Here is an 11,715-nt window from a genome sequence, read left to right as displayed (position 1 = left end):
TGCGTATCATGCATGCTCACTGCATGGCTGTGCTGGTGCATGTCCATGTGTATGCGTATCATGCATGCTCACTGCATGGCTGTGCTGGTGCATGTCCATGTGTGTGTGTATCATGCATGCTCACTGCATGGCTGTGCTGGTGCATGTTCATGTGTATGCACACCATGCATGTTCACTGCATGGCTGTGTTGTGCTGGTACATGTGGAGGCTAGAACTTCCGTGTTCTTCCTTATTCTTTGAGACAGGGTCTTGTACTCAACCTGAGACTTACCAACTCACCAAAACTGCTCCAGGGGTCCTCCTGTCTTTGTCTCTTCAGCACTAGGATTAAAGCAGGTGTCGCCATACCTGACTTTTATTTAGGTACTGGGGTTCCAAACTCAGGTCCTGCACAGTGAGCACTTTACCAACTGAGCCATACCCCTAACCTACACACCCAGGTGATTCATGATACAGGCAGAAAGAAACATAAAGACTGTAGTAGGGGTCAGGAAAGACCTGTGGCTGGGGACTAGGCCCTCCCAGCAGGCCACCTCTGGGTAGAGTTGCTCCCCAGACTTATGTTGGTTGGAGATCCTAACTAACATTGCTGCTGCTGGTGTAGTTATGGTCAGATTGTTGTCAGGAAAAGAGCTGCCAGATGAGGCCAGGCCCTCAGGCTGCCTGAGCTCAGGCCTTCCATTCTTACCAGACATTGCACTGAGAACCAAGGACAGGTTAGAATTAACCCTTACCTCCAGCTCCCATTGTCTGGTGAAAGTCAGGTAAACAGGCCGTTGCTCCAAGTGCTTTGGTGAGAGATGGGAGCAGGAAGTGGAGGCTACTTTACGCTGTTTTAGGATACGCTGCTCAGAGTATCAGGAAGAGATGTGAGGAATAGGTTGCTGGTGTGATAGGGCACACCTGTGATGCCAGCAGTCAGAGTCTGTGCAGAACAGTCAGGAGTTCAAGGTTAGCCTGGGAAAAATACTGTCAAAAAAGAAGAAAGAAAGCAAATATCAGGAGACCACCCAGAAAACTTGTACCAAGAGATGGAGAACATCTGGCCTAAAGCATAGAGTGTTAGAAGAAGAGAGAAGATACAGGATCAGATAGAAGAGTGGGGATGAAGAGGGAAATTTGAAGTGTGATTGACATTTCTGTCCCAGGTTATAAGCATTGTCTTTACTAGATGGGGAAGCATATAGACGGTCTTAGAAAAAGAGATTTCTGTGTTAAACAAGTGCCAAGAGGCATCCGGGAGGAAATGCAGTCCTTGGTTACAGGCAGAGGTTCAAGTGAGCATCTTAAACATGAAGACAGCCAAAGAGCCAAGCTGTGAGGTGCTGGGAGTGAGGCACAGGGAGACAGCAGGACAGCAGAGAGGATGGGTCCTGTGGGAGATCTGTGGACTTAGGAAGACTTGCAGGTATAGAAGACCAGATTTCAGTGGCTAAGGACAGCTACAGGGGACCGGTGCCCTACACACTGGGGCCACAGAGCAGCAGGTTTATGATGTCAACTGCCACTCTAAGGAGAATTTCTATATAATCCTTTAATCCTGATTGTCAGCAGAGTTGTAACTAGAAGGGGATTCACAGTGGGGATGGGAAGAGGACAGTGTTAGTCTTTTTCTAACTGTAAGAACCTTGTACACTTTCATACACTGAGGAAAAAGAGCCTTCAAGTAGACGGTCATCCTGCTAAGCAGCAGGAGAGGCGAGCTAAGGAGAGCTGCTGCTTTCAGGGCCGGCTGGCACCTCCCAGCAGTGCTAATGCTTCCCCAGCGTCAGCTGACTGCCGGCTAAGAGTGGTAAGAGCAGCACCAGCAAACAGACCCAGCCCCAACCCAGTTCCAGAGACAGCCTGAGTCAGGGTTCTGTTCCTCTGGGGCCTCTGTTCCACCCATCTCTCTAGGAAAGGCAGAGGCTTTATTTACACAGGCATAGTCGTCCATTCAGGAGATATATATTGAACATTTATTCTATCCCAGGTACTATGCTAGGTCATAGGAATGGGGTTATGAAAATGACATCATCTCTGCTCTCTTGGAGGCCAGTACATCATAAAGAGAAAAACAATGAAATGGAGAGCTGAGTAAATGAATTTAAGTCAGAGCCATACTTAGCTGCTTAAACAGAAACCCTAAAAAAGGGCTGGTGAGATGGCTCAGCGGTTAAGAGCACTGACTGCTCTTCCAGAGGTCCTGAGTTCAAATCCCAGCAACCACATGGTGGCTCACAACCATCTGCAATGATATCTGATGCCCTTTTGTGGGGTGTCTGAAGACAGCTACAGTGTACTTACATATAATAAATAAATAAAAATTAAAAAAAAAAGAACTGACATTTAAAAAAAAAAAAAAACGGCACCATTGCAGCCCTTCTGTCTCCCTTAGACTAAGACAGTCTGAATCAGTGCTGTGATTCAACAGATATTTGTAAAGCAGCATGCCTCCTGCAGCCGCTTACCAGGGTACTGAGAAGTCAGAGCTATAGCCCAGACCTTATAGATTTCACGTGCAGATCAGACAGACTAGCTATACCCCTCCAGTTCTGATTTTTACTATGTTCAGAGAACAGTCAGTAGACGGGTCTTCCCAGTACCAGTGACCTCCATGGTCAAGGCATTGCCCTTGAGCTACCTTTCCATCTACCTATATATCACCATTAACCAGCAGGCCTCAGCCAGTGTTCAACCCTTGCTACCTACTGCTTCCTGCAAGCTCTAGGCAAGTACTTGGGTAACTGAAGCAAAATTCTATTGAGAAATTTGAGGAATATTGAAGGAGACGTGAAAATCTTATGAAACTAAATAATTGAGGGACTGGAGAGGTGGCTCAGTGGTTAAGAGCAAACTGTTCTTCCAGAAGAGCAGGATCAATTCATACACTCACATACTGGCTCACAGCTGTTTGTGACTCCAGTTCTAGGAAATCTGATGACCTCTTCCAGCCTCCGTGAGCACCAGGCATACATGTGCTACCCAGACATATATGCAGAGAAAACACCCATACACAGAAAATGAGAATTTGAAAAAAAAGTTATAATAATTGAACATTCTCCTGTGTTACAGACAACTTTGAGAATTAAAGAAAGGGGGACCATGTGACTAAGATAGGAAAAGTCTTCCTGGAGGAAGTTGGGATGTGAACTCATTACAGTAGAGACTAAAGAAAGAGAGGGAAGGGAAGGGGGAAAGACACACGTTAGGAGGTGCAGGGTCTTCCAGTGAAGGAGGAACCATTTGTGCCAAGGATTCGTGGATGGGGAAGGAAGATGAGGAAGACACAGATGGTGTGATTGAGGGCCGTGGGTGTTGGTCTGGTAGGAGGGTGGACTTCTAGGTATTTTATTCCTTAACTACCGTTGCAGCCCAGAACCTGTCGTAGTGCCCAACTTCTTTTTGCCTCCCCAACAACTGGAGGCCTCTCTACGCATGATCTCACACTTTCCAGGTTTGCTACCACCAGCCACGGCTGACCAGGTAAGAGCAGCACTGGTCTCCTTCTTTGTACATCAGGATCTCTTCCCTAAAGTCACGCAGCACACAGGCTGCTCTGGGCCATCGCCCTGGAGAAGCTGCTCCAGTGGCCACTCTTTATGCTTGCCTGGAAAATATCCTATGGGTCCGACTGGGCAAGGAGCTCGGACAACATGAGGACAACAAGAGCCTTGTCAGCTAAGACTGGCATGGAAGGGAAAGCAACACAGAAGCGTAGGAGCAAGAGTCCACAGCCAAGCAAGAAGGGCACCCCACAGCAGAAGACACCACAAGTAAGAGGTACATCCTTAGGGGACCATGACAGCCCAGTCAGATCTGGATGAGGAGCACGGTCATAGAAGCATTATGCCTAGTTGCTATTTACAAAGCACCGTCATAGCTATTCGTCATTCATGAACGGCAGGCAGTTGGAACATGTGTACAGATCTTAGTTCTCCACTGTCTGCTCTGACGTAGCACCTGGTCTTCATTGCAGGTAGCAAAAATAATGGTCATAATATTCTGATATGATTGTTATATATAGATATATAATCTATACATATCGATTATATAGATAAATTATCTGGTTTTGTGTAACACTAATCCTAAATAAACAAGAAGCCACCCACCCAGGTATGGTGTCAGAGGCTATGATTCCAGCATCTGATGAAAACAAGAGTGTCAGGAGTTCTCGCCTGGGCTATGTGAGCTTATCCTTTAAAAGAGAGAAAGGGAGCTGTCCAAGAACCAGCCATAGTCATGACCCTGCCCCAGGCTACCTTACCATGTCCCCAGGGCCACTTGACTACTTTACCTCGTTGGATGCCCTCTAGGGAGGGCATGACCTAATTTATAACAAATATGTAGAGTGCCACATTTGAATGAGAGAGAGGGTACCACATAGCGTAGTAGAGAAAGGAGCCAGGGACTGGTATGTAAGCGACACAGAGCAGCCATCCCAGAGCTCTCAAAACATTTTTTCAGAGACAAATATAAGTTATAAATAAAATGTGTTTGCTTGTTCACTGTGGCTAGTAGCTCCTGTTCAATGCTTCCTTCACTTAGACACTAGTCTAAGTGCCGTACACAGTTAGACTGTCTTAACTCCCAGCAACTGGATGGGATAGCCAGATGATTGTCTCCATTTAGTAAATGAACATGTCAAAGTTGGCACTGTGGCAGGCTACCAGACAGAAGCAACTTAAAGGCTTACTTCAGAGATCGCAGTCCGTAGTCCTTGGCTGCACCGATGTGTCTGAAGCTACCCACCTTACAGCAGACAAGAAGCAGGTAAACAGGGAAGGACCAGTGAGCTGATTGTAGCCACCAAAGGCTCATGTACTCTCTCAAGCCAGGCTCCACCTCCTGAAACTTCCAGAATCTACCAAAACAGTGCCACCACCAAGGGACTCCAGCCTCCAGTACATGAGACTTTTGGAGGAACACTTAATATCTAAACCACAATAATTCGAGAACTGAGGCTCAGAGCTTCCTGTGCACATCATCAAGGCATTAGTATATCTACACATGAAGAAACTGATGAGTGAAGGTTGAGCCTTTTCCCTCAGGAGTCAAGAGAATCCCAGGTTCTATCTCCAAGCCCTGCCCTCTGCTTTCCGTGTGTGTGTGTGTGTGTGTGTGTGTGTGTGTGTGTGTGTGTGTGTGTATATCTGTGTGTGTATGTGTCTGTGTGTGTGCCTGTGTGTCTGTGTCTGTGTGTGTGTGTGCCTGTGTGTCTGTGTGTGTATGTGTCTGTGTGTGTATGTGTCTCTGTGTGGTGTGTGTGTGTGTGTGTGCACACATGCGTGTGCGTGCATGCGTGAGTGCATGTTGCTTTGCTTTGCTTTAGTTTTGAGACCAGGCTTCCAGCTATCATAAAGCTCCTGCCCTGGGCCTGGGCCTTCTGAATACTGAAGTTACAGTGTACCACCACACCCAGGATATGGAGATTTTTCCCACCCTATCTACCTTGGTTTAAGTTGACTTTATGCAAACATTTCCCATGTTCCTCCAGAGTCTGTATTGATAGAGAAAAGTCAGTGTGACCATTGCTGAGAGCCCTGGTTAGAGTTCTGTAGTCACAGCTAACAGGCCAGGAGACAGCTGTGTGATGGTTCTCAAGAGAAGCCTTGAGATGTCTGAACCATTCACTGGCTTTCTCTCCAGCCTCCCCAGTGTGCTTCCAAAACACGTTGGAGGATAGCTTGGTCTAAGGTCCTATCTGCCTCTCTGACAGTGCACACTCATGGCTGAGACATTTGCACTACACTCTGGGGGCTGTGCCAGCACTGAGCATAAGCTCGGAATACAACATTCATGGAACAGAACACGACCTGCTAGGGAGTAAGCTAGGACCTTAGGCTTGCTGCTTGACCTTACTGGGTCTCAGTTTTGTTATAAGTAATGACAAGCTAGTAATTCGTGTTTAACAGGATGAGGGTGAGAATTAAGTGACACAGCTGAATCTCCCTGCCACCCTCTAGGCCAAGTGGGTGAAGGGTCAGTGAGTCATGCAACTCAGGAAGAGTTCCACAAGCCACTGTGACAAAACTGCCAGCCAAAATGTTGTTCCTGTTTCTGTATTTGTGCCTTTGCGATGTGGTTCCTCCCCCAGGGACAGACTGTGGTCTTTTCAACACAGAGTGTGGGAGAAGGGAGAGGTGAGAACTCCCTTCCCTTAAAGGGCAGACTTTATGGCTTACCCATAGGACAGTTCCACTGCTGCCCCCCTTGGGACCACTTCTGTCCTTAGGACTTTAGTCTGGGTCCCAATTAGGAGAGCCAGTGTCATCACAGGTTGCCCAGTTTCAGCACTGGGAGGTTCCAGACCAAGAAACCCCAGGAGGCCGATTTTGGCTGGAAGCCTGCAGGTGCTGAACATTAAATTGCCTGTGTGTTTAAGGCACTAGCATGAAACTTAGTGAAACATAGCAGAGTTGCCATGTCTTACTCTGGCAATGTTAATGATAAAGTAGAAAATTTTAAAGAAGGAGACCTTGCATGTGAGTGCCTGATATCAAGAACTACCAAATGGATACCTTGAAGTGCAGCCTCACACTGAGAGACTCCTGTGAGGATATCTGCCCAGCACTGTTGAGTCAGCCCTGGACTGGGGCCGCCCTTATCGTCAGTTCTTGGACAGACACCCTTTTGTTATTAGTCCTTGTAGCCAGGATTGTCTTGAATCAGCATGTCTTCTTTGTTGCCATTAGAAGCTCCCTGTAAGCAAGGGTACAGTGAAACCACAAAGAAGATCACTCTTTGGGTGGAAATGTTTATCCAAGCTGCCAAGGCTATCTCTTGGGGGACAGAGAGAACAGAGTAGCAAAGACAGGGACAGCCTTGCGAGTTTTAAAGAGATTTGCAAAGGGAGGAAGCTGGAATAGCCCTGGGGTGGGGGTAGAAGGCTGGGGGGGGGGTTGCTCTCCAGAAGAGCCCAGGAGCTGTGTAGGGACTTTGATTGAGTTACAGGTGTGTGTTAATAGGGACCGACATGACCAGATGCCTGGGAGTTGTGGGCTGTAGGGGCACATAAGGAAAGTAATGGCATTTCCTCACAGAAACCCACTTCACATGTTTCTGAGGAATGCTGATTTTACTCTTTTGTTTATCCACTAGCAAGCCTTCTGTTTCCCAGGTCAGAGTCCAGCCTGAGCTGAGCCCATGATGTCACTTAGGACATTGTCATCCCATCATGGGAAGGCTACTCTGGATGCCATGGTTGCCGAGGCACACGTGTTCCACACTGCTGTGCTTCCTGCTTTTCCTCACAAATAAATACCACCATTCTCTAACATCTCTGAATGCAGTTTGACACTAGTAATGCAGGTACCCAAAGGTCAGAGAAACATTTTTTTAAATTAAAATTTTAAAGCACTGAAATAGTTTTCCATGGGTTATCAGAACCTTTGAGTGTCTTACATTTGCTTTAGATTTAATTGAGAATTACATTTGGGCAGGAACACCATAATCATTTCACACTTTAAAGTTTCTGAAAGTTTTAGAAATGGCCTCCATGGGGAAAGTGCCTCCTGCACAAGCATGGGGACCTGGGTTCAGATCTCCAGCTCCACATACGAGCTGTGTGCAGGGCACGTGGATGGCTCTGTCTGAAAAGATAAGGCAGAGGCCAACAAAGGAAAACAGCCTCCATCAGCTTTGGGCACATGGACACATGCTCCTGCAGACCATGCACACACAATGGCCTTGCTTTGAAGACTTTTAGCTAAGAATAATCTTAAGTATTTTCCCACGTACTAGCTCTTCTCAGGCACTCATTCTCCCTCATCCTGGTTCTTGCTGGGACCGCTCCCCTCAGCCTGGGGCTTCCTTTAAGGTTTCATAGCTTGCGGACCTGCCAGTAACCAGGCCTCCCCACTTTAGTTCTCCCAGGTTGCTTTATTTTGCCTTCATTTTGAAACTGATTTTCACTGGCTATAGAATAAAAGCCAACTTGGATTTTAGCATCTTAGAGATGTCTCACTAGGGTCCCTCAGCCCCAGCCCCACAGAAACTGAACATGGTAGTGCCTGTCTGTAATCTCAGTACTTGGAGCCTGAGACAGGAGGATCAAAAGTTCAGGGTAACCTCGTAGACTGGGGGGGTGGGGGGGAGGGGGTAGGTGTAGCTACGGGGTTCTGGGTTGTGGAGATGAGAAGGGCAAGTACAAGCATGCAGATCATTAACGGTACTGACAGCATTGCAACTCGTAGGCTGGGTTGTGGATTTACAGAGTTTGTTTTTATGTGCTGCGTTATTTACTTACATGGATTCATTGGTATGTGATGAAAACACAAAATCTTACGTAATTAAGGATTTAATGATAATGGCTTTGAGTTTGGAATAGAGAAATAGGACTGGCTGGGACAACTCCTGAAGTCAAGGGAAGGCTTTCTTATTTTGTTAAGATGTTTAAGTGTTTTTCCTCCATGTATGTGTGTACATCACATGTATGCCTGGTGCCCATGGAGACCAGAAGAGGGGATTTGATCTCTTACAACTGGAATCACAAGTGCTGTGAGCTACCACGTGGGTGCTGGGAATTGATCCTGAGATCTTTAAGAGCAGCCAGTCTCTCAGCCCCAGGGAAGGAAAGGCTTCCAGAGAACTGAAGGTGGAGATGCTGGTTCAGAGGAGCAGGCAGGTCCCTGGGTCAGAGAGGCGTGGAATCCAGAGCATGTGTAGAGCCTTGGAAGTGTGCTGAAGCAGGTGGGAGCAGGGATTTGGTGACAGGATCGCCTGTCTGACGGAAACACATGACTTTTCAGTAATGTTCCAGGCAATGGTCAGCTTAGAGTGAGAGGGAAAGGGAGGAGAAGTCCAGTCTTGACTCTCCATTTGTGGATCCCGTGTGTTCTGTCTCCTCCTGTTGTATGTAGCAAAACATTTCCTAGGGAGACTGAACACACATCTGCGTACCACAACAGACCAAACAAAGCACAGACACCATAGCCAAAATCCAGTTTGGTGAACCATGAGTTTTACTGGGGGTACTTTCTGGAACATGGGTGAAGGGCTCCTTACAGGGTCTCCAGCATGGGTGACAGCATAACAGACATACTCCTGTCTGTCTGTCTGTCTGTCTGTTCTTAAAGAGCTAGCTCTGCTGTGGATCTGCAAGCTCCCCGGGGAAGGAGCCAGTCATCCTTGTCTGTCTTTCCCTGTACCTAACTGGAACTATGGCCTTTTGCATACCTGCCAGAAGAAGTTCACCAGATCATACCAGAAAGGAGACAGGTCCAAGGGAACTTCCTATAGTCCAGGGCCCTCATGACTGCGGCCCAGGCCTTACGGCTGAGCTGCTTCTCTTGTTAACAAGATCATGACCTGTTTCATTGTCTTTGAACTGTCAAGTCCCTAGCTTTCTGCAGAATCCTAGAAAAGACCTAAAGGTCACAGCGAGGTTTTGCTAAAGGCTACCTGAAACTTTGGAAAGAAGATGAGCAACCTGGGCAAGGATGTACGGGAGTCAGGAAGAAGCCAGAACTGGCAGGTATCTAGCCTGACCCAAACCACAAGTTGATGGGTGCCTCCCAGGGAAGGCCTATAGACCTGTTGGCATGTGCTGTGCTTGTCTAGACCTGAGCAGGCTGGTATGCAGCAGGATCTGGGAACTCTGTCAGGACACTTACTCTAACCCACCTCTCTGGAGTCTGGACTTTGGAAACTTCCCACTAGTCAGCACTGGTTAGTGGGCTAATCAGCCTATCTGGCTCTCCTGGGCCCTTCGTTGTGGAAACTGAGGGCCAGTGATGGTGTAAGCAGGCGCCCTATGGGATTGCTCTATTAGTAATGGCTTCACAGAAGGACAGAAGGGCCAGGTAGTAAGGCACAGAGGGAACACTTGTGGGTAGAAGAGCCCCGTGGGTAGAGTGCTAACAGGAATGGAGAGGGAGCTGGAGTAGGCCAGCCATGCTGAAGCTGGGTTGGTTAAATTTCGATCTTCTGCCCAGGGTTGGGACTCTGGTCTGAGTGTCCTGTTCCCCACTTCTCTCTACTCAGCTGTGGCTGCTGAGTTCTCTGCTGTCTTCAGTGTCGGGGAAGTTCTTGTTGCTACCTTAGGAGAGGACAGTGGGAGCCACCCAGAGAAAGGCAGCCAGCCAAGAGGGTGAAAGTTGAGCATAGTGGCAGCTGTGAGGAGCCCTCAGACAACCTCTGAGGCAGCAGTCCAGGCAGCCTCACTGAGCAGGGTAGCTGTTTGCTTTCAGTTTTGTCTCTTCAGTGTTGTTTCTCACTTAAGGGCACTTCTCTAGAAAAGAGCAGAGCTTCAGCCATGAGCCTAGCCTAGAGGATCACTTGGGGTCTTGTGGGCAGTCGTGGAGCACTCACATAGCCAAGCCCTAAGCCTGCCTTGGGGAGCTGCCAAACCCTAGTTCTGCTCAGGACCTGTGAGGCCTAGCTTCTTGCCTGAGATAAGAATAAAAGCTTTGTTTTGCTCTGGTGTCTAGCCAGGGTCACCCCTAGCTCCAGCATAGCTCCTGTGTTTTGCCTGGTGTACCTGTCATTTGCCTCCATGAGATCTGAATTTTGAGTTTCATAGTAGACCAGAGAAAGAAAACCAGAGTTTACTACCAGCTGTGCTAGGCAGTGAACAGTGAGACTCACAAACAGAAACCATCTTAGTTGTAATCGAGTGAGTTGGGCCATCTATACTACAAACCAGTATTCCCTCCATTCATCCCACTACATGCCCTCTGAGAAAGGGCTGGAGATGCTTACAGAAGACTGAAGAGACTGAAGGCACTCACCTGCACCCTCCACTCGCCAGGAACACATGGCCTATGAAGTAAATTCAGAGGAGTAATGAATGACCACACTGCACACCAAATAGCACTTTTGAAGAGACCACATCACAGGGAACTGTACACAGAGACCTGTACAAAGTCAGTCAGACTCACACACACACTCTCTCTCTCTCTCTCTCTCTCTCTCTCTCTCTCTCTCTCTCTCTCTTTCCCTCTCTTTCCCTCTCTTTCCCTCTCTTTCCCTCTCTTTCCACATACATAGTTGATATAGTGAGGGTAGGGGGTACACTCCTAAGAATACATAAAACCCTTGTATTTGTAAATTTTAAAAATAAAATTTCGGGGCTGGAGAGATGGCTCAGAGGTTAAGAGCACTGACTGCTCTTCCAAAGGTCCTGAGTTCAATTCCCAGCAACCACATGGTGGCTCACAACCATCTGTAATAAGATCCGGTGCCCTCTTCTGGTGTGTCTGAAGACAGTTACAGTGTACTCACATACATAAAATAAATAAAATAAATAAATAAATAAATAAATAAATAAAATTTCACTGGGAGAGTTCAGAGCTTATAGGATCCGTGTGTGTGTGTGTGTGTGTGTGTGTGTGTGTGTGTGTGTGTGTTAGAATATCAGAGTTTCTGCAGATCACAAAGGCACTCACTCTCTTTGCATATTCCTTTGGCCCAGAAATTTCACTTTTAAATTTTCATGAGGGCCAGGAAAAGATTTAGAGCTCACACAAAGGTGGAAGAAAAAAAAACCAACTATACAGAGTTATTCTTTGATCTCCATACCTACACACACACACACACACACACACACACACACACACACTTTTACAGATCAGATTGTTGAGGTTAAAGAAGAACAGATTGGACTTCCCCCAGACTATTTTGTGGTTTGTTGTTTATGTGTTTGCTTGTTTGGGTGGGTGGGTTGTTTAGTTTAGTTGGCTGTTGTTTACTGATTGTTTTGTTGGTTTTGAGACAGGGTCTTGCTGTGTAACTTG

General features: G+C 47.2%; 1 protein-coding gene across 1 annotated transcript in view; it reads left to right on the top strand.

Moving 5' to 3' along the window:
* The window catches only part of C2cd3 (C2 calcium dependent domain containing 3), a 92,617-nt gene that overhangs the window by 77,432 nt on the left and 3,470 nt on the right, over positions 1 to 11,715 (top strand). The window contains exon 32 of the mRNA XM_028770639.1: positions 3,355 to 3,466. Within this exon, the coding sequence (XP_028626472.1) occupies positions 3,355 to 3,466 (112 nt within the window). The remainder of the gene's footprint in view (positions 1 to 3,354; positions 3,467 to 11,715) is intronic.

The sequence above is a fragment of the Grammomys surdaster genome, unplaced genomic scaffold (genome assembly GCF_004785775.1).
Source record: "Grammomys surdaster isolate TR1022 unplaced genomic scaffold, NIH_TR_1.0 203, whole genome shotgun sequence".
Lineage (NCBI taxonomy): Eukaryota > Metazoa > Chordata > Mammalia > Rodentia > Muridae > Grammomys > Grammomys surdaster.
This window is presented reverse-complemented; position numbering and strand designations above follow the sequence as displayed.